Source organism: Hemicordylus capensis, chromosome 4, assembly GCF_027244095.1.
Source record: "Hemicordylus capensis ecotype Gifberg chromosome 4, rHemCap1.1.pri, whole genome shotgun sequence".
NCBI lineage: Eukaryota > Metazoa > Chordata > Lepidosauria > Squamata > Cordylidae > Hemicordylus > Hemicordylus capensis.
The window spans coordinates 226,689,710-226,714,255 of NC_069660.1; the positions used below are offsets into that span (position 1 = coordinate 226,689,710).

Genomic DNA, 24,546 nt, shown 5'->3' on the forward strand with positions numbered 1-24,546 from the left:
TAGGTCTGATTTTAATTAGTGTTTGGATGGATGATATGGACATCTAGAATCTAACTGTTCTCCACACAACAAGGATGCAGAATCACAAAGACAGGGTTCTCAAGTTGCATAGATGATAAAGTGGCTTTTACTTTATAACGTTAGTTGATCCACATAAATCTTCATAAATATTTCCTAAACATTGTATTTCTTAAAATGGGAAGGGCTGAATGTAAACAAAAATGTAAAATAGGTAAAATTGTGTAGTCATGCTTGTGTAAAAGGCTGATAACTCCAATGTATGCACACCTATAAGTCACATTTTCAGGTAAGGAGAAATCCTTTGTTAAAGCAAAATAGCAATCCATATTGAAACAGTCCGACTCACTACTGTGGAAGATCTCACAGGCATTGGAGAATCCGTTATAATAATATAATATATGATGGCACTCTGGTGACAGGAAGATAAATTTTCTTTGTTACATGTAAAAGTACTAAAAAAATGTCCAGCTCATTAGCCACATGCATACATAATGTCAAACCACGGTTGGCATCACATACAAAAGCAGAGCAGAGCCAAACCTCGGGCTCACATACTCCCTTGTTAACTAGGGATTTCTAATCTGACTTCTTGCTTCAGATGAGAATCTGAAAACAGAATCTAACCATGGTTTGGGGTTCTGATTTAAGAGCAAACTTAGTTTGAGCAAACCATGTTTGTAATGTTTGTATAATGTATATTGCCAATCAGTTTTCCAGAAAACAAGAAGTTGGTTTAGAAATCCCAGTGCACAATGGGAAAGGAGTGTGTGAGCTCAAGGCTTCGTTCTGCTCATGCAGTTGTTGAAAAACTATGGCTTATATTTAATATATGTCAGCATGTGATTAACAGCAATCAACTCTTTACCCTGGCCTCTAGGGTACAAGAATGTCTGAAAGGTAATTAATTACTCAAGACAAAATATCATTTTAATGACATATCTTCCCAAACATGCAAAATTAATTTCTTCCCAAACACTAAAATTAATTTATCCCAATTATATACATTTTATATGTATAGAGATGTAGCAAATAAATAGAAACAAGACAAAACTAGATATTATATTCATAGTACTATTAGATAGGATCAAGAGTTTCCACAGTAAATTATGTAGCCAAGCACTATATTGTATATAATGTCACTCAGGTCAAATTATCTTATTATACGTGTATTTAAAAAGTTCTGGATGTGTATGGGTTTATTTAATCTTACTATACCAACTATCTGGTGAGGTAGGCACTTTTGGCTTAGACTTGAACAAGGGCATCCAGTGAACTCCATGGCTTAGCAGGGATTTGAATGTGGGCTCCCCATGACCAAGCTTAACATGTTAGCTACCAGATCCCCACTAGTAAAGTTTTCCTTATGTACACCGGAAAGCATTTTCTCTTTGACTATTCTTTACCACCTCTATATATCTAACAAGAGCACAAAGAAATACTAGGAATACTTCAATTCACCCAAAAACTTGCAATAAATCTGGGTAACATCCTTGCAAAGACAGCAAACAATTCAGGAATATGATTTGGTGTGGTCACTGGGGAGTTCCATACTTGTCCTTTTTTTGTAGCTAGAATCAAGAGAATTAGATCTCAAGTTTTATAATACTGACAAGTTAGAAATCAATTAGTTCAATAAAAATGTTGCATTTTAATGGCTGTGCAACCCCAAACAACTTGGTTTTGTTGTGCATAGCTGGCACTGAAAATGAATTACATAATGAATTAAAGAACACTTCTCACAATGTTATTTGTTGAAATTGGTTGAAAGTGTAACATATCAGCCATTACCTAAAGTAATAGCCAAACTGAAGAGGTGGGAGTTAGCAACCGTAATTAATGGTTTATAACCAGCTCTAGTTAATTTTTTTAAATTAAGTAACGTGTCTGAAAAACCTTCTGTCACTAAACTGCCACCCCGGAATGCAAGAATGATGTTAGTTATGGATATCATAAAGCAATCAGGATTTTGCAAACTGGTGGTTTGAAAATTAGAAACTACAGAATTAAAGGAGGAATGAAAACATGTCAAAACAGTTCAGATGCGCTGCTACTGTGGCTGAAAAAGCAGCATTTTCCAAGTTATGATTTAAAGTGATCAGTAAAGATAGAAGGGAAGGGTGGGGGTTAATGAAGTGCAATAAAACTGGAGTATGTAAGATTAATGAGAGAGTCATTACAATCAAAATGTAGTGTTATATGAGCACTGGCTCTTATTTGGCTTACTAAAATTAAATATATTATTTTGAATAAGACTTTAAATACAAATGTTGCACTAGGCTTGAGGTAGAAGGTTTAGGAGAATACAAAACAAAACACCCTCTCTCTCCCCCTCCCTTCCTCGAGCATATTTCATATTGTCAGTGGCTTTTGCAACATTCAATTGGAGAACTTTAGTTGCCATATATTATAATGGTATTTTAGCTCCAAAAGTAGTTTTCCAGTCAATGTTCTTTGCCTTTCAGGGAGACAAACTGTTTTTCTTTCCTCTAAATGAGCACAATAAAATGGGTAAGCGGCCGGGGGGTGGGGGAAGCAGACAAACTGGTGGTATAAAGCTCAATAGAAAAATGTGATACAGACAAAAGGAGATCTAAAACATATTTACAGTATACACTGCCATTTATTCCACTGGTCAGCCTACACAGAAAGTGTTTCTTCCCATCACTATAATCATTAGAGTCTGATGAACCTTTAAAAAAGTAACCGAGAGAGGAACCAAAACAAATAAAAGTTATGGGGGAAAATAACAATCCTATATCACAGCAGATGTACATTTCACAAATGTTTCTGACATTTATGGTCCAATTCAGCCTTCTTGCAGAGGTGAGATGAATGGGATTAAGTGCATAATGTCTATTCATCCAAATAAAAGTAGTGGAATCATGTTTATAATTGGCCCACTGAAGTGTTTTGTGAGTGCCCCAACATAGACAAACCACTCCTGCATGTAGGGCCCCCATTCATTGTAATGGAAGGATCTGTTCTGTGAATGAATCCTTCTGTACATACATACTCCAGTGAGGCAAAATGGGAAACCTTTGGTGATACAAGAAGCTCTGTGAGTATGCACTGGAGATTCTAGGCTTGCAACAAACACCTAAACAGAACCACATTTTAAGCTGTTTCTGTCATTTAATCACACAAAATGTCTTGCATCATCTTCTTGCTAATTTTAAATAGATGCTGTAGAGAGCTCCCTATATTTAAAAAGGTGTGAAGAGGGGGGAAATGTTAAGATGCAGAGACAAACTAGAAAACACAACAAAACAATAGACAGCATGCAGACTAAAGCTGCCCTTGTGTTAAAGTGTTTTGTGAACACAACCACTTTTGCCAAGCTCTTTCTTCCCTTTGCTGACTCCTATGAATATCCCTGAGTGCCCCCAGTCCTTAAGAATGCATTTTCAGTGAGGGCATCAAGAGTGACAAAGGTTCAGCAAAAGTTGTTGAGTGCTTGAAACATTCTAGAGGATGGAATCATAGAGCATCTACACGGTAGAGTATCTGCGTTGCAAGCAGAAGGTCCCTGGTTCAATCAAGGTAAATTCAATCCCAGTCCTACTTGGCATCTCAAGGTACAGCCGGGAGAGACTCCTGCTTGAAATTTTGGTAAGTCACTGTCAGTCGGTGTAACAACTGGTCTGACTCAGTATAGAGCAGCTTCCTATGTTCCTGAATTCAAAAGCACATTAATCTGGTTGCTGCCTCATTTCTTTTAAATTGCTATCCTTAGAGTCAGTCATGAAAATAACTACTTTTTTCTTTACCAACTACAATATGTTAAGTTAAAACAGAAGATGGCACAACAGGAACATGGTATTAAACTTCAAAGTAGCCAGGTTTTTCTAAAGGTTCCTATGGAACACTTGCCCATTCTCCTCCTAATTATACACTTTTTTTTGTTTGAAGAAGCAAGCCCTTTATTGGCAATAATTTAAGCTATCACTTGCTTGGCACCTGCTACAGATCAATAGCACATACTTAAGAGGATGAAAAGGCTAAATGTGATTGTCGTTTGCTATGGTGGGTCCTTCCCCCCACCCCCACCATAGGCTTTTAGAGCATCTTGTTTTGGAATACTAAATTCTAGAGTAGGCACACAGTCGCTGTGCATTCAGAGCATTTTGTTCCACATTAAAGATCTGTCATTTTTAAGGCCAAAACACAAAGATAAGTTATAGTAAAAACTAACATGAAACCTGCAATTTTACAGATTCCATTGCTGGTGGCCATACATCTTTGACGGCAAAGCTACATTGGTTGTAGCACCATAAAAATCAATAAATATTAACCTTTTTCTGACACCTTTCTGCACAGATGCTTTATCAATTGCTGTCAGGTGATAGAACAGTTGGCAGTATACTGTTCCCCCCCCCAACTAAGAATCTATAACAAACTAAAAAATCAATGTAGATTAACAAGCCTTTTAATTCAAAAATTACCAGTTGTCCTTCAGTTCCCAGCATCAAACGTAAAGCAAGAACAAGTGGTGGCATATCATAGAAATCCTCTTCAGCAATGGAGAAAACTGCATCACCACCATTTATAAGAAACTTGATCAGCTTTGTTTTGAAAACAAAACAAATAAAAACAAAACCAGTTTTTGAAATATAAGTGCATTTTTACATGAATTTCAGAACACAATGACATATTGGGTGACATTCAGACTTACATTGTGCTCACATAAGAACATTTTGCTTTGCCAAGGGAGGAAGGATGATTTTTGCTCATCTCCCCTTCTCTCTGCTGCTCCCAGTGCCTCCCAAAAAGATCTCCCTTCATGCGGACATATTATTTTTCCATTATTTCTACTTCCAGTGTCAATTCATATCTACAGATTCTCTACTTCCCTTCCTTCCAGAAACTGCACATATAGAAACCCTATTAAATGCCGCTTCAAGTGTTACCACAAAATCATCTCTATGCAACTGTATTTATAAAAGTACTATATGGGGTGGGGTTTTTTTTTGTAATTCATCCTTAAATACACTAAAGTGGAAGATAAATATCACCTGACACTTATGGACCTTACCTAAGTTACCTAAGTTGCCTTGGCTAGGATAGCAGTCTAAGACAGCAACCCTATGCATGCATATCCCAAAGTAAGTCCTACTGAGGAAAAAGTTCCTTAAGAATTTCATTTACCCTGATGGTTCTCTCATTTCTTCCATGATTGCTTGTTTGAATACATATAAGTGCAGTTTTCTGTCATGAAACTACACTAAGGAATGAATGAAGTATAGGAAGTTTTCAGGAAATGTCTCAATTTATTTTCAGGACTAAAAGACTTATCAGGACAGCTTGGTTTTTCAGCAGCCACTACAAGAGTTCTGTTGACTCTATAGTGACACCTAATGACACATTATAACAACTGGAAGCATAACAACAGAACTAAAGGCTTGCAGTCAAAGTTTTGGCTTGCAAATTCCATTGTATGTAACTGCCCAATCAACATATTATGGAATAGGGATGTGCACGAATCATTTTGGCGTGGCCCACCAAATCATTTCGGGGGCGGGGGGAGTGGTACCTTCAAGCCTGAGTAAAGCAGGTCCTTATCTGCTCCTCCACTGCCCTGCTGCTTTTCTGGGCAGCTGCTGTACACAGGCTGCTGGGTTAAGCCCCACTTCTGAGCTGTGCAGTGTCATGTCCAGAGAAGCGGCAGAGGAGCAGGTCAGGACCTGCTTTACTCATGCTTAAAGGTACTGCTTCCCAACCCACCGAAACATTTGTGCACATCCCTATTATGGGAGAATCTCTCTCCTCATCCGGTATTATCCCTGCTGCATGTTATCTCTTTCTCTTTCCTATCTCTGTCCCAGTTCATATGTTGGTGATGGCTCTTGCCACACACCGCAAAGAACAGAAGAACTGTGCGCACCATAATAATGTTCAATTGCATGGAAGTCTCATCTTCTACATATTTATTTCTCCTAGGTGTACCCGTCACGAATCCCGTGCGTGGCAGTTCTCGCGAGGGTTCGCAAGCAGAAGCTCCTGATTCGGCAGTGGGGATTCCATATGCAGATAGGGAGGAGGAGCCTGTGATGGTTAAGGTCAGTTGGAATGCAAGTGTTACGGATTGGAAGATGTTCTTGATTGTAGAGGAGAGGTATCATATATCTATCTGTGCGCGCGCGCGCACACACACACACACACACACACACACACACACACAATCTTTTATATATCTATACAGTTCTGAGTCTTTTCCTGCTCTTTCTATTACGAGGGAATTGGGACTATTAAGATCCCACCAAAGACGTACGGACAAGCAGCATTTTCTTTGCTTCATATGAACTAGTCCTCAGAGACTCCATACTATACAACTTTTCCTACCACTTTCTCTATAGTGAGTGAAAAGGTTATAAGCCTTTGCAATACCTGGGCAAGAGACTGATTTTTTGCAGGCCTAAGAGTGCCTCCATTTACTATAGTTTCCCCATTCATTTTAAGTGAAGGGGACAGAAAGGATGGTTCTATGCAAAGGCATATATATATAATGCTTATGCTACACAGTTAATGGGATAGTCTGTCCAAATAGCTGCAAACTGAAACATGCTCAGAATCTTTTGTATTGTATACATGGTTCTTTTAACTGAACCTCTAAAGGATTAGAAGTGACTAACATGGGAGGAGACTCCCTCTTTAATCCTTTGCAATTCAGGCTCCAAGGAATAGTATATAACAAAGAACAAAATTATAGACGTTAAGACTTCACCAATAAGTCAGATTTAAATTTCATTTTAAATGTCAACATAAGATACAGAGCAATCTATAGGGAAATAAGTAACTGCTTTAAGCAGCATGATGTTATGTCAGTGGAAGCTAAACTCAAATATGCTAAAAGCTTAATTATCATATTCTCTGAAGTTTGACTGAAGAATAGAACAAGTTTACATTTGTCATTTTAGTAGCCACTGTTTTACTATTATTTCTCAAATAAAGATTCTCATTCTGTTGGTCAGTGTCAGGAACAATCAGTTCTCTCCTTAGAACATTACAATGTTCTGTAGTTTGGTATTACAAATTATTTAAATTGTACTTTCTGTTTTTCCAGACTACAATTAACTAATCATTTGTCTTATCAAGATCTTTTCATGTGCAACATTTGGCACAGTTTTCCCTAGCACTTCTCCTAGCCATTCAGAACTTCAAGATTCCTGTACTGAAACCACAGAATTTTACTGAATCTTAAATGGTGCATCAGAGCTTTAAATCCAACTATACTAGAGCTGCATTTATAGCTGCATTTCCATTCAAGTGTTATGGGGAAGAGCATGGTTAACTGAGGACAGGTTTTCCACTGGAGGCCATCTTAAGAGAAATGCAGCCACATGTGTATCTGGCTCCATTGAAGAAAACAAGATAGCAACCAAAACTCAAACAAGAAATATCATTCTGGCCCAGAAATTTCAAGGTTGCATTTGTATTCCTCCAACTGGAGAAAAGAATCAGTCAAACCTTCAGAGAGCCATGATTCGGTCAAACATTCAAAGAGTCATGACATATTGAGGAATTAAAGGTAGCAAAGATAAAAACCATAATGGAACTTTAAAACAAAACAAGCACATTGTGTGTGTGTTCCTTATGTTTAAGGCTTGCTTGTTTATATTTCTAGACGTTCAGATTTGTGACTATGCAATAGTGAAAGGCTCATGAACCAATTTTCTAAACCTACAAAGCCTCAGTTCAGTAGCTGAAATTCTAGGTGCGCTTCAACAAGCATGGTCCTCAAAGATCAGCCACTTTCCCTCGATGTTTTGGAAATGAGTTAAGTGTAATAGAACTCTATTCTCATCATTATCAGGGCTAGCTTGTCCATTAGGCAGACCTGGGCAGTCACCTTGGGCACCAATTTTTGGAGGTGCTACAGCTCCTTGGGTGGAAGTCAAGTGGGCAGGGCTTGAACTGGGGTGGATAATATCATCACAAACTATGCCGTTGAGGTGTCTCTATGTGTCCCTATAACTGTACTCGATTTGGTTCATATTGGTCCAGGTGTTGCAAAGTTGATTTATTTATTTATCACATTTTTATACTGCCCCAAATGCAAGTTTTCTGGGCAGTTTACAAGACAATAAAAACCAATAAAAAGATTAACACATTAAAATTTAAAATGTTGATGGGGGACACATACACACGGAATGCCAGGGGATCTCATAAGCCTACTGGAAAGTAGGCTAAAAATGACGCAGAGAATGAGTAAAATATAAAGTCCACATGATTGTGTTGCCCTACAGACTAAATTGTATCAAGTAAGCAATTGATCCTGACTATCTTTGTTTCTTTTAAAAAAAACATCCTTGCATGTGCTATTCCAGTTTGAGATTTATATTATAGCCATTTTCCAGAAACATGTTTCTAGAAAAGAAAGCAAAATGCTCTTTCATCACATGTATTTAAATTTCACCTACAAACAGATGTATGTGTATACCTTTTGAGCCAAGCTGGTATCTTTTTCCCTTCAGTACAATGATGATCAGATGGTGTGTATGTATGTATGTATCATATCAGATAAAAACTGTTTTCTGATTAATAGCTGAGGGGTGACTAACATAGTGACTTTTTTGATGTGATGCCCAGTTGTTTGAATGCTTTGATAAGTCATAGATACATGGAAATCTACAGTCCACCACCAACTAGCTCAACGCAGATTTCAAGTGTTTTCCAAGACATGTTTAAAGCTGGATATGCTCTGGGCCAAAAAAAGCTGAACTCTGTGACATGCATTAAATTATGCAAATCAAGCTTATTTTTATGATGGATTCTATTTATGCTCATCATGGGAAGGGACAAGGAACTATACAGGGCACTTAACCCCACCCCAACCTACCGTAAATCTTAGTTAACCGTTTCTCTTTTTTCTAAAATTTCTCTATTTGCCCGCAAAGTTCTGAATGCATCTTTTCAGCTGTAAAGACTAGGAACTTAAAAATAAAAGCTAAGATCCTCAGGTTTCTGGACTCTGTGCTCAATGCCACACTTTGCGCTTTTCTGCACTTTCCTAGAACCGCAGAAATCATACAGCTCTAGACACGCTCTGCAGTTTTGACGGGTGAGGTCATTCAAGTAACTAGTAAACATGACAAACAATGCCATGCAGTGGTTTCAACATGTCAACTAATTAACCAACCCAAATATGTACAGCAGAAGGTTTAGAACTATGTACTAATAGTTTCCCTAATGAGGAGGGCACAACTGGTGATGACATAGAAACTGTGATGTTGTTGCCTTGTTTTCAGATATATTGCTATAACTATTGCTTAATGCAGTGCAATAATGTACCAGCTATACTGTTGACACTTTTTTAAATCAAAAGGCAGATTTCACTTATAATATTGATTAAAAAAATATTGGTTTAGGATACTGCTACCTCTTAAGAGTTAAATGCTTTTAGACCTCTCTCATCATACCAGTATATTATAGTGTCAAAATTTTGTCTTCTATTTCCACTGTATTAATTGTCCATTGCGTTTTTGTGCAAGATCTGAATATATTTTGTTTTATTTATTATTTATTTATTACATTTCTATACTACTCCACCGCTCTGGTTGGTGCATTTAAAAATTATGCCCCGCTTTTTATATTGTTATTTGGAACAAAAAGGATTCTATGATGGACATAGTGCCTGCTTATTGTAAAGTCTTACTTCTGTAGCTCCTTTCATGCTGAGCTAAACCTGTAAGACATGCAATTCAATCTGCGGTTATTTTATATGAAAAACAATAACAACGTATGAACTTGGTCATCTGTGGGGTATATATGAACCCCATTTTCTTTAATTCTAAAAATGACAGTCAAGCTCTTTTCTGAACTGATAATTTTAGAGGTCATTCAGACTATAATTACAGGTTCTAGTCACTATCCTGATGGTCCTTCCTAAGAAATGGGGTCCAGTGGGAACATTTTATCTCTCTGCTTAGTCTGTGGGTCAGCATTTTCTTCTCTTATACTTCTTAATTCCCTTAAATGGCAATTATTTAAGGTTGTGCAATATACATTCATCCAATAAAACCTAAATAGTACAAAGGACAGAAAATATATGCATGGATACCAAGGATATGAAGTAGCACTTAGGAGCTTTGCAAATGTTAAGAACTGGCAATATGATTACAAGGAAAATGTACAGGGAACTACTGGATGTAAATAATAAGTTAATATAAATAATGTACTGAGAAATATGAAATACTTCAGTCATAGAAAAGTTATATAAATATATGTAAATTTACATATTATGTCTGTGAGACAGACAGACAGACAGACAGACACACACACACACACTTTGTATATGGATCTCACACATGAAAACATTTTCTTCTTAAAAAGGAAACTGGGTGAAAATTTAACATTCAGTTCCCATAGTTAGGAAGTTGGGAGGATTGCACATGAAAATGAGAGAATTTTGAAATTAAAACTACTGGATATTAAATCTATACCCCAGTTAGCACAGGGATGATCACTTACGTATTTCAGGAAGCCATCTACTCTCTAAGAAGTGCACTGGATGGGGTAGAAGTATATTTTACTGTAATATTCACACACACACACACACACACACACACACACACACACACCACTTTAAGAACATAAGAACAGACCTGCTGGATCAGGCCCAAGGCCCATCTAGTCCAGCATCCTGTTTCGCACAGTGGCCCACCAGAAGCTGCTGGGAGCCACAGGCAGGAGTTGAGGGCATGTCCTCTCTCCTGCTGTTACTCCCCTGCAACTGGTACTCAGAGGCATCCTGCCTTTGAGGCTGGAGGTTGTCCACAGCCCTCCGACTAGTAGCCGTTGATAGACCTCTCCCCCATGAAGTTATCCAAACCCTCCTTAAAGCCAACCAGGTTGTTGGCTGTCACCACAACTTGTGGCAGATAATTCCACTTTCCATGAGGGCTCAGTAATTCTCCCTTACTCTTCATGCATTCAGAGTGTAATCTGCATAGCATTATAGAAACATATGTAAATTTAATTATGTCCACTTTATTTTTTAAAATTGTATATGGCTCAACATTTCCTTCTTAAGAAGGAATTTTATTATACCTTGGTCAAATTTGCTAGGAGCAGAAAAAATTGCATTACAGCTGTCTTAGTGAATCACAGCATCATTAAGGTCAGTTGGTTCCAGTCCCGGTAGAGAATGAATGTGGACCCCAAAGCACTGTTGAGATGATGCCCATGACAGGCAAGGGTCAGTGCTGATTTGCTATAGAGAGCTGTGATTCTGGGCCACCTTCCCATACATGCAACAAGCTATTTATTTATTTATTTATTTATTTAAACTTATAATTTATTTATTTATTTTATTATAATGAGGATAGATTCCTGACATCTACCTCAGACAGCCTTGTCTTGCAACAATATCAAGACGTTTTCATCATCAAAGACCTAAATCATTGCAGGATGAGAATAAAGAGGGTAAAAGCCATGTCCTCTACATAAAGGGGCTACGATATTGAACAGACAGGGGTACGCTTTACCACTTTCCACTGGGGGAGTGCATGAAACCTTATACTGGCATTTATAAGCAAAACTATTAACCACACACACAATACTTCATGCTCAAGTGCAACAAAGCTGCCTGAGTTATATGCTATTTTCAACTCTTACCATCTTTCATTCAGCAACAGCACCTATTAACAATAAGGTTGGTCATGGATAAGCAATGAGCTATATTCAGGACTGTTACTTTATACAACTTGCAGCACAAGTCCACATAAAATTATGTTGGAGGCGCTTCTTTTCTTACCTCTAGAAAGAGGTAATTCTTTCCACTTTTCTATCTAGAGGGCTAAAACTTGCAGGTGACGATTCTTTCAGGAAGGTTATTCCAGATGGTGGTGGACTTTGCAAAAGGCCCAAAAGATTGTCTAAGGGCACGTGCTACAGCCACCTTACTGAAGCTAAGAAGGTCTTGGTGTGAGCAGTGCCTGGATGGAGACCCATGTATACCACTTTTGGGAGTGGTGCCATGTCTCAGCTGTAGACCTTTGCATGAAGAAGGTCCCAGGTTCAATCCCAGGAATCTCCAGTAGGGAAGATGTCTGGGGAAAACTCCTGCCTGCAACCTTGGAGAAGTCACTGCGAGTCAGTGTAGACAATACTGAACTAGATGGACCAATGGTCTGATTCAGTATAAGGCAGCTTCCTACGTTCCTAGATTTCATCTATACAAATTTATGTAAGGATAAAAGCAGTGCATAAAACCTAGCATCCTCCTTTAGAAAGAAAAATATCATGTGAGGTTTTTATTTCAAGCACATGTTAAAATTACTATTCTGAGCAAGAGATGAAAAGGACTCTCTGCCAATCAATATGACATGTAATTGAAAGACTGGCACTAATAGCTATTACTAGAGCGAATCTGTTTGAAGCAGAGATGCTACTGCTCCTTACCTTTTTCTTTATAAAGCATACCAAATATCGAAAAATTTGGTGTCACATAGCTTGGAATCCAAGCAATACTTTGTTACTGTAGTCACTACTAGCTCTTTCCAGCATATACCCTAACAATGGCATGCTTGTAATTATTTGTTTTAGGTTTGTTTGTTTTTTAAAATGTAACCAAGCACAGCAGGGAAATGCTTGACTAACAAGCAGAAGGTTGCCGGTTCGAATCCCTGCTGGTATGTTTCCCAGACTATGGGAAACACCTATATCAGGCAGCAGCGATACAGGAAGATGCTGAAAGGCATCATCTCATACTGCGTGGGAGGAGGCAATGGTAAACCCCTTCAGTATTCTACCAAAAACACACCACAGGGCTCTGTGGGCGCTAGGAGTCAAAATCGACTTGATGACACACTTTACCTTTACAGAACATTCAGAATGTATGAGGTTTTGCATCAGAATATGAAAATAACAGTGACATTACAACCAGGGAGGGCTTCTGTTTGGTTGAGAATAGGGTTGTGCACGGAACTGCGGAGCTGCGGTTCGGCACTGGGGTGGGGGGGTCCCCTTAAGGGTGGGGAAGGTTTACTTACCCCTCCCACCGCTTTCCCCCTTTGGGGTGGCAGGGAGATATCCAGCCGCTCCGTTTACTGAAGGAAATGCGCGCGCACACCAAGGCTTCTTAAAGCCTTTTGCACAGCACTGACTGCACGCCAAGCAGCGGAAGGGGCGGCAGGGAGGTATCCTGCCACCCCAATTACTCAAAGAAATATGGGCGCTGGAGGGGGGAAAGCGGCGGGAGGGGTAAGTAAACCCTCCCCACCCTTAAGGGGACCCCCCCCACCCCGAACCACCCGAATCCGAACCGCCCATGTCCAGATGCCTATAGAATGGCCTCCAGAACGGTTTGGGCACATCACTAGTTGAGAACTAGACCCTATATCTATTCTTTAGCAGCTTTGCTCAAAGGAAGGAAATTGTTGAGCCAATGGTTTTAGTTCCATTCTGCAAGTTAGTTAATATACAAGAGTATGATGTAATGATTTCCAGGTCCAGCGGACCTGAGTAAAAAGAAATGAAACTAAAGTTGTATTCTGTCCTTTATATTTCTTATACTGGGCACAATCCTCCTAAACTATGCATGTGTAAGTCCTATTAACTTTAGACATAATAGTCATTTCTACTCAGTGTAATGAAGTAGGAAATACAAGGGCAAGGGGGAAAAAATTAGGAAACAAGCAAACCTCTGAATCCTCTCTCTCTCTCTCTCTCTCTCTATATATATATAAAGTTACAAAATTATGTCTCTTCACTTGATATTCAAAGACTGCAGCTTCCACTTGGTAACAGTCATACTTTGATAAAAATCACATAATAGATGACACTATAACTTTTAGCAATCATCCCCCAACCCCCACTTAATAATTTGATGAATGCATCTGTCAAGTAGGATAAAGATCACAATTTTATTTGGGCTTAACTACTTGAACTTTCAGGATTCCATTAATGAATATTGCAAGTGTTAACAACTGATAGGATCAGAGTTTGTCCCATTTTGATGATGTAATCATACAGCAGCTTGCCTTTGGAGCTTTGTTTCATATAGGGTATGGCTGCAGAAAGAAAATTTTATGTGGGGCAAAAATGTATGACCTTAGCAGGGTCACCTGAGTAAAAATAGTTCCTAAAATGTATCAGACATTGCTGGGAACAATATGCTAGACAGAATTAGAACACAGATATGGCATTTTACCTCTGAAGTAAAATAAAAAGGATAGAGGCCTGCCTTACTCAAGTGGTGATTAACTGATCTGTTTTTGCTATGAATGCTATCTCAGAAGCTAATAATACACTTGGAATGTCACCAGCAAAGCTTTATGCCAATAGTATTCTTCAAACTGTAATCTTGAATTGAGTGACATTATGCAGTTTGTAGGTGAATTTTAGTATGTAAGTAGATGGGAAATTATTTCAGAAAATATACAGGAAGTGGATAGCGGTCTATCAAATAAAGAAGATTTTATGTGGAGTGACTGATGGAGTGCAACTTATTCACGAGAAAACCATTGGTTGCTGTTTCTTCACAGCAGTCCCTTGCAGGCTAAGCATTCATCTGTGACATTTTGTTTACACATCATTTATATTAGTCTTTAAGAAGTGCCTGAACTGGCTTGGGCAGCCCCAGGAGGGGTAGCGATCAGTTCCTTTAAAAATCAAGTAAAGAGGTCCTTACCTGCTCCTCCGCCACCCCACCGCTTTTCTGGGTGTGGCGGTAGCTTTACCAAAGGCAGCATGTGATTGTAGCACTGCTCCCTGCAGTCTTCACACAGCGGCAGCCATGTGCATGGTCAGCATAGTGTTGGGAGCAGCACTGCAGCTGTGTGTGGTCTTTTGTAAAGCAAGCGCCATGCCTGGAAAAGTGGCGAGGCAACAGAGGAGCAGGTAAGGACCTGCTTACGTGGAAAGAAGCCGATCCCCATCTCATCAAACTGGTTTGGATGTGGGTGCCCGAGCCAATTCGGCACTTCCCTAAGGAGGTGCCAAACCAGTTTGGGCACATCCCTATTAGCCTTATTTTCTACATGCCCTGTGCCATATATACAAATATATACTGGTTAATCACTAATTTTTGTATATTTAACACAGGAACATGTAACTTCTTATATGCAGAGTGCTGGCAGGGCTTAAGTCTTCACGGAAGCAATACAGTGTAAGAGATACACCCTAAGTCTAGATGCAAAAGGGACAGTGATGGTCACATGACAGGGAGGAGAAAACACTTTCTTAATGCCCAAATACGTGCTCTCAGAACTCCTGTTCACCATGTGCTACAGAGCTCCGACCTGGCACTGGAAACAGATTCTGGGGTGAAGCATATCATCATGTATATACATAGCATGTGAATACATTCATAAAAATAAATTATAATAGAAATATATTACGGTAAGTGGGGTATAAATGTGTTGAAGAATTAAAATTAAAAAATACAATTCTTAAGCAACCATCCAAAATTTTGAAAAGTAAGATTAGTTTACGTTTCACTTTTTGACTGACTGATGCAGATAAGTTATTTTGTATCACACAGAAGTACAAATGAAACCCTGGAGTGGACTGATTGGACCAAAACTGCCCTTTCCCTCAACCAGATTCAAGGATAGTACATTAAAAAGTGATTTCTTATCAAAACAATTTAAAGCAGGGAGTTCTTAACTTGGGATTTCTGGAAAATCGTTGCTGTTTGAATTGAAATGAATTTGCTTCCTGGCAAACCAGAATAGAATTCTTGAAAATAACTATCCTGAGAGCTTATTTCGTTAAGTTTTACTAGAGACTTATGAAAATACATTATATGTGGTGATCGACAGATGATACTTGAAGATCTGAGTGGGGGAGTCCATCGATAAGTGCAGAAAGCTTAATCACTGATCTAAATGCATTAATTCTGGAAAATGGAAAATGTGGCAATGACAACATATTCTTACCAGCATGCAGGTAAGCAAGGTCAGGGTTCTCAATATCAGGATGCAATTCTTTCAGGTGGTTGCGGAATTCCACAGGAATATTTGTACCATATTCACACTTGGGACAGTTATACATCTTTACGCCTTCATGTTTGCCTGTGTGTAGGATATGCTTGCGGATATTTTCAGCACAGTTCGACCTAAGTAGCAGGAAACAATAATAAAGCTATATTATACATGTACATACTGAACTGAAATATTTCTGTAAAACAGTAGGCTCCCCATAATTATGCTTGAAACTTCCTGTTATGTGTAAACGATAAACGTTTATCAAGAAAATGCTCATTAAGGGGAATTTTTGCATAATTCAAAACTGCATTTTGAAAACAATTTTTTTAAATATTTTTTTCTAGTGGTATCCAAAACTTTGGCTGAGTAGTGCACCACTGGCAAAGGCTCTTTCCATGAACACGAAAGCTACACTCACACAAGTGGCCTTGTATAAGCAGAACTCTCTTGGGCCTTTCCCAGATGGCAATTTTACTTTGCTTCACCACAGGAAGGGGAAGGGTGGGTGTGCATTCTGACATTTGGGGGGGGGGATTTATGTCAAAGTCCCTAAAAGACATCAAGGTTCCCTCCATACATGATTCATATTTTCCCCTGCACATTGGAGCTTAGCCCACATTATCTCCATGCTAATAAGTTCCACTGTTTATGGCGCCTTTTTGGGATACTTTGATATAGCCCAATGTTTCTTCCAAGATGTATAGAGGATACTGATAGATCTCCTTTTCTTAAAGCCTTGCTTTTCTTTTTAATTATTTTTAATAGATTTACTCGATCTTGCAGAAGACTACTGCCTGAAAGAGGAGCAATTCACCCACATATCTCATCAATCTTCTGCAAGATTGACTGGGGGAACAAAAATCTATCCAAACACAAAACACAGCAGAAGCGTGTAGTGCTGGAGGGAGGGCATAGGCAGCCCTTGTTCAGGCTGCCTGCCCACCCGACCCAGTAGCACCCCTTGAGGTACCCCTTTTCCAACTACGCGGGGGAGCCACCACTGCTGACACCACCCTCCAGCAGCGCCCCTTCTTTTTCCTTCATGCACGGGGAGCCCCTTTTCTCCCCACTGTGAAGTGGCAGTAGTGGTGGCAGCAGCAACAGAAGCCCCCCTGGGGGAGCAGTCCAGGGTTAGCTGCCCTGCCCCCACCGCTCAGCCACCACCATGTGCACAGAGGGGAGAGAAGGTATGTATGTGTACATAAGTACCGAGAGGAAGCAGTTTATGCAAGCACACCCAAGAGTCAACAAGGGAAGGGTATGTGCAATGGAGGCCAAGATGTGCCCCCCCCATCAGAGTGGAATCTACATGTGTGAAGAGGGAGCAGCGGCAGAGGTCGTGGTGGCGGCTGAGCGTTGAGGGTTGGGCAACCCCCTTAAGGAGGCTGCTGCTGTCATCTCCTCCTCCATGTGTGGTGGGTAGAAAAGTGGTTCTGGCGCCACTGCAGAGTGCCAGATTACAGCTTCGCCCCTGGAAAAATGCCGGCTGCTGGCAATAGACAGAATTTTTACCACAGGCTTAATGATTGGGGGGGGGGGAGGGAAATGTGTCAATGTGGTTTGACTGGCAAGTCATGGTCTTGTGGAACTCTCACCAAAAATAAGTTGTGTAAAAAAAGGGGAAGAAGAGGAATTTGCAATATTTTTTTCATACGCCCAATTGAAAATTTCCCAAGACACACACCACGCTTGTGCAGGTAGGAAAGAGGACGAGCAGTGTCCAGCCTCCTCTAGAAAGCTATGGCCAGAAGGGGCCAGAGAAAGACTTGGGAGCAAACGGTATGAACGGTGCATGGAAAAGAATCACAAAGAACAGACAGGAACCCTATTAAATCAACATTGATGTGAATGGCCCCAGGTTTCTCCGAATTATCTTTACTGCACTTATATGCAGCTAATATAAGCTGTCAGGGTGGATGCCACTCTGCTAACTTTTTAAAAGGTTGTTAAGACACATTTGTTTACCCAGGCTTTTAATTAGATTTAGTCAGGTTTTTTTAACAGTCTTTGTGTTAAATTTTAACTTGTTTTAATGTTTTAATTTGGTTTTAATTTTGGTTCACTATGACCAATATGAGGTGAGAACATACCCAGTGATATACAAGTCTGTGGGAGAATAAGGGGAGAATAAGCTGGTTCCCAGTATCTTGTGACCAGCATGGCTACAAACCCAATAATGTCACGAGACTCAATGTGTTATTAGTGTCATGCCCCCACCTAAGGACATTGGAGAGGAGTGGGTAGGGGACTTACTAGGAAGTGGGGAAGCGCTTGAGGAGGAGCAGGCCAGTGATTTGAATGAGGAGGTAGCTGAAATAGGCCAGGGCAAGTGTTTGTCACAGGAGGGGCCAGCAGGGCCAGGTGATCTTTGGATAGAAGGGTCAGGATCTGATCCAGAGATTGAACGGCCACTATCTCCTTGAGGACTCAGGCGGGAAAAACGTCAACAGCAGGTGAAGGAATTACGGAGAAGTAGTCAACTGACAAGAAGGAAACAGGAGCCGGATTGAATCTCTGGCAACTGGCGGGGGTGGAGTGTTGATTAAGTGCTCATGGCTGCTGGCTATAAATTTGGCAGCCTGTACCTTGAACAAATGGCTGGAAACAACAGGTCTAATCTGCTTGGAGCTTTTGTCGGATAATTTTGTGACTCTGGAGTTTGGGCTTCTGAAGTTTACTGGAAAACCTGGTTTATCAGATATGTACTGGGTCTATGGTGCTTTCACTCTTCATCCCTGTATTCATGGTGAGACTGTTAAAACTCACCATTTATCAGTAAAGCTGAAACTTGAGCTACAATTCCAACCAGCTATTATTTCATAAATCTCTGCTTAGCTTCTTCAGTAGAGTGAGCTTGTGACAATTAGAGGCACTGGGAACTAGCCTACCTACTCTTTCATTGCCCTGTGGCATCCAAAATGTCACCAGCAGTGTGTACCTTCTGCATATTCTGGGATAATGTAGCCTGCACAGAAGGGTGAATAAGAGCATAGGGCATTCACTGACTTGGCAAAGGTTGTTGCCATCTCAGGCTATGCTAGATATAGGCATGACACAGCTGTAATACAAAAGGATTGGAGCCAAGACATGGAAGCATTGCTGAACTTGTGCACATGCCTAGTCTCTGCACAAGCCACACTTGCAGAACCAGGATGTCTTAATTAGTTGGCTCACATACCATACTTTGGGAATAATGGGTGTTGCGCAACTGCATTTGTACAATTTTATGACGGAGTAGAACTGTTATGTTCTGCAACACTTTCGACAAGGTATACAGAGGAGCAGCAGGGAAGATGGTGCTCCAACCACTTATGATGCCCCTTGTGCAATACGTGAGCCAGATCTTGAAATACCTCACTAAAAGATGTGTAGAATGTTCCTCCATGATGATTCTGATCCTAGGCTGTGATTGTACTCCACTGTATACATAAATCTCTTGTGTGCAGTTTTTCTTATTCATTACTACAACTGGCATATGTTTGTGTACACAGAGGAATTTGTGCATGGAGCTGTCCCTTCCCCTTGGATCAGATGGGCACAAGGAGCTCTGTGTGGCATCATGGTCTTGAGTGTGTAGATTTCCTACATCTGGCTGCATATCTTGGGGGCTTGGAGGGTGTGCACATATAAGGTCAGTTTCTCTCTCTCTCTCTCATTTACAAACACACACACCCCTCAGCATTTTTAGCTGAAAAACAAATACTGTAATGTAATGCAAACGAAAGTTTAAAAAATTACCAAAGCACTATGAAGAAAGAAAAAAAAAACAGAACTAAAAATAAACTCCAGAGAGAAAACCAGCAAGAAAGAACACAACAAGCAAGAATCATAGCACAGAGGACACACCTGGTTGTCTCAGATCTTTAAGAGCTTTCTGGACATTTTAAATGGGTCTTTGCTAACATGACAGGTTCCCTAAAACATCTATAATAGGTAGGTAGATTAAATGCAGAAGTTCAATGCTATCCTCTATGAGGTGGTAACATAAAGTTGATATCTGCCTTATGGTGCTGTCTAAGTTTGCCTTCTGTCATGGACATCTGCTATATAATAACACACTGCCCAGATATCAAAGAAGACACTGCAGTTAATTAAGAGAACAGCAGTTCCTCAGCTTTCTCAAACAAGTTTGTATCATTAGTCATTGCTAACGGGTAAATGAATGCTTTGTAGCAACAGTTCCATAACAGATATTTTAATAAAAACAGAAAATAGAATTTAAGAGTTTTTTCTAGAAATACATTTTAATGCATAATTTACTAAGGCACTCAAAATCAATGAGTGCTGGGAAATCAAATATTTACAGACTTCCACAGACTTGTATGTACATCTTGATCCCTTTTCAAAAAGTAAATTTTGCTTTAGATTAACATTGTGGAATTCCAGCAACATTATTTCCAGTTTCTTCTCCCAAAAAGCAACATCGCCCGCCTCTCTCTAATCCAGCAACACAATTATCCTGGAATTCTGCAGTTTTTATGTTTATATCCCTTCATCTTTCAATGCCTATTTTTGTACAAGCATCCTTTTGTGACTGGCTCCACCTTCCCAAGTTGCTGTTTAATGCTGGTAGCTCTCAAGGTGAAGACCTCACACAAAGTAGCTCCCACAACCCTTAAGTCTACCCATTCCTGCTCTAATGGAATGGGCAAAAATACTATCCTCTTTCTAAACCTCTTTAGAAAGAATGAGAGGATTTTTTTTAAACTGCTGCTGCTTTGTGTTATGTATTATTATTATTTTATGGGTAATTAAGTTGTTATATAGAGATTTTTATATTTATATTATCTCTACTTTTGTATTTTAATTTTTGAGATCATCTGTACCTTTTTATTTTAAGTATGCATTGTTTTAATTATATTGTAAACCGCTTTGAGATTATTTTAATGAAAGGAAGTATATAAATTGAATAAATAAATAAACAAACTCATATATGTTGCAGAAAATGATGCAGAACTGTCCACAACCCTTGTTGCACAAGCAGACCAAGGCAGCAAGATATTTTGCAACTTTGAGCATCCACTCAGCTATGAGACCTTCTTGAATGGGTACATCTTTGTTAGTTGCAATAGTGTGCTAGTCTGGATGTCAGCCAACATGTCTTGAAATGGATACTTCTGTGGCACAACTTTGTAGAAGATGATCTATCATTTCTGCTTTGTATTGTGCTCCAGATTCTTCAGTTTTGGTGTGCAAAGACACTTGTCTTTTCACAAGACATGATCTTATCATGTAATAAAACCCATCGATCCAAAATTTTCTTGACTTTGCAAAAGTCCATGAAGGCCTTAAAGAGGCCTACTAGAAAGGTAAGTGAGGGCTGTTCACTGGCTGGAAGATATATTGGCTTCTTGATTTGCAATAATCTGAATTTGTTATGGCCCAGGACACTCATACTGGACCAGAACTCATAGCTCAGCGGGCCAGGCTGAGGCCTCTGTGTCTTTGCCAGCAATTCCATTGAGAGATTCCCTGTTGCAAAGAATCACTGAACTCCTTGCAACAGGAGTTCAATGGAGTGAAATGATCAACTCCTAGGAGACAAGCTGGAAGCTAATCCTTTGTGTCCTCTGACAGAATGCCTACCTTGCTGATGTCACCTATATTGTTTTGCCTTGGTCAAATGCATTGATTAACTAGCCTCAAACAGGTACCCTTTTGCTGTTACTTTGAACACTCTTTTTTATAATTACACACTAGGTAGATGTTCACAAGAAGTAATTTAATTGCTGTCTCACACATATAGCTTAGCTTCTTCCTTTTTAAACAACCCCTTTTGACTTTTTAACACTCTTTGGAGCAAGAGATGCTGGGAGCCTGCCTATTAGGTAAAGAGAGACCAACAACTTGAATAGTCTATGGACCAGTTTACATGACCATGGTTCCCTACATGGTGCTCTCCCTGATGTCCTTAATGAACCTGCTAATGTGTTTTTGGCAAGTCTTTTAATCATGCGTGAGGGGTGATAATCCAAATTGCTCCTCTGCAAAACCCTTAAAAAACCCATCAGATGTCAGACATATGGGGCATGGCCAGCACCTGGAAGGGCTGCGCAGTCCTTCTACTGCTCCTTTCCAATTGGCACTTTGTTGCCTGCTGAGAAGGAAGAAGGGCCACATAGCCCCTTTTCAGATGCTGGCCATGCCACATGCATCTGCCATTGATGCAGGGGTGTGGCTGGAGTGTGCAGCAATGGGGACAGAGTCTGTTGGCTGAAATCTGTCCTTGGGCCCTACACCTCTGAGAAAGAATAGCATGGATATGTCAATGAATAGAAGGGAATAATCCAAGGTGCTACAATAATCTGTTTTTATTATAACATTCAAAAGTACTGTATGCATTTCAAGCATGTGTTCTTTTTCAGAGGCAATATTATTTTATCAGCCTTTGGCTGGAATCCTCTTTATCACAGATTCCCTAATAGAGAACTCGAAGCAAAGGCTGATAAAATAACATTGCTTCCAAAGAAGAAGATATGCACTGGAAACTCACAGAACTCTCTCTTGAGGATCCCTCACAATTTCTGAAACTATCACCCACCTAGAGATGTACATACGAGGTGGTATAAAAATATTATATCATTATCATCATCATCATCATCGGTTTCAGACTGGATTTACAAGCAAACCTTGGGGGCATTTAGAGTTATAGGATGATTGATGTGCACAAGGGGACATTATGGTTGCCTACAATGGCTAAAATGGCATCAACTGCTGCTGGGGAATTCCCATATGTGGGTTCCTTCAGCTCTAACTGTATGTAGAACTGGTCTTTAATAGGAGAAGGGAGAAATAATCTGGACCTCTGTGGAAGATGGAGCTAACATTGTTGCCTTAACTCACTGTCTCTACACCTGAGGGAGGTCAGGGTGACCCCTGTACCTATCATGCCTAACTACTATAGTACAGGAAGAGATATTAATAACTGTAATTCTTAATTGTATCTACACATTCTCTTGTAAAAGGCAGGCTGTAGTTCAAATGATATCATGTTATATCCCTAGAGGCAGGGGGAAAACTAGCCCTGGGAGAAAATCGTCAATGGGGATCCTGCCTCCTGTTATTCCTGAGGAAATTACTTCCCATTTGCACAGGCTGCTATCCTGTCCTTGGGGAGAGAGCAGCCAATAAGAATTATTAACAACAACTTGTAGAATTTGAGGGCCAAGATAGTCTACAATAAAAATATGAAATTTTAGACCTGTGATTTGTTTTGGGCAATGCAACAGAGGTGATATTTATTCATGCCTTCCCAGACAGAATCACTAGTATCCTTTTAGAGCCAGAGGAACTGGAAGGTTACTAAGGTCAAGCTTGAAGATTTGTAGACAGTCTTAATATAAGCTTGCATTACAAATGGCATACAGTCAAATCTGTACATACTTGCTGTGCAGAATCAATGACAATACAGGCAAAGAACCCCACCACAAATGTTGATATGCATATACTTTAACTTCTCCTGACACCTCAATGTTTCATAAGGAAGATAATCAAAACATGCTTGGAATTAATACTGACAGTATTGGAGTAATCCTGGTGCATCGTGGTAACAATGCTTTCAGCTTTTCCGCATTTGTAGTTTTGCAAGGGGTTTTTTATGATCTATTTGTTATGACATACAGTATGTGTGACAGATGTCCAATGCTGGCTGCTATAATGTAGCAGAGGCCTGTAGGGCAGGAGCAGGAACCTGCGCATCAGCACTGCAATGCTTGAGAAAACTGATAAGTTATTGCTATTGTCCCAGTATCCCTTCAGCAAAGTTGTATGTCCACATGGCAGTTCGGACCACACATTCACAATTGCCCTTCTAGCACACTGGTTCCCCAAGTGTAAAAGGGAAAAAAAATTGTAAATATGAACATTTAGATAGTTGGTCCAGAACGGCAAACATCACTCACTCTGTAGCATACAAGAAGAAAACAGTGTCTTCAAAGTTAACAAAAGGAAGAGTTGCAGTGACAATATCCTCTCTGACATTTTCTTCACCATCCAAAACAAGCTGCAAGCACAAAGCATTCAGAACTTTACATATTTTGGGTTACAGGCCCATCCTGGCTGCTGAAAATGTCTCAGCTAGTCGCATACTTAACATATATTTTGAAAAATGTGGCAAAGCACAAACTATAGAATTTAAATATATAAATTTAGAATACATACACAAGTATTAAAAGATTTCCCCATACTTTATTAGCATTTTAAAAAATATATAAGAAGCCCTCTCCACTGCTTTGGCAGATAATGGACTCTGTTCTTCAAGTTTCATTAATTTATCTAGCTTGATGAAGAAACATATTGAAGCAGAGTCATCAGCTATATCAACATTGGTGCTCCATCCTCACAGAAAGCATCAGCTGGTTGTATTTCATGAACCATTTCATACTATGCCAATGGCTCAAATATGATCCAGTCCAACTCATTTATTTCTACATAACTGTATTGGTTGGAAAATGCTCTGTGTAGTCATGATCTCCATCTAAATCATTAGTGGAAGAGCTGCAGCTCAGACTTTGCATGTGGCAAGTCTCAGGTCAATCTCTAGCATCCCTGTCCAACATCCTGGAGAACTACTGCTAGTCAGCATAGACAATACTGAGTT

General features: G+C 39.7%; 1 protein-coding gene across 3 annotated transcripts in view; it reads right to left on the reverse strand.

Moving 5' to 3' along the window:
- ZNF407 (zinc finger protein 407) overlaps positions 1-24,546 on the reverse strand; it is a 684,045-nt gene that overhangs the window by 235,594 nt on the left and 423,905 nt on the right. For all 3 annotated transcript variants that reach the window (XM_053244892.1, XM_053244891.1, XM_053244890.1), the window contains exon 8: positions 15,900-16,078. In XM_053244892.1, the coding sequence (XP_053100867.1) occupies positions 15,900-16,078 (179 nt within the window). The remainder of the gene's footprint in view (positions 1-15,899; positions 16,079-24,546) is intronic.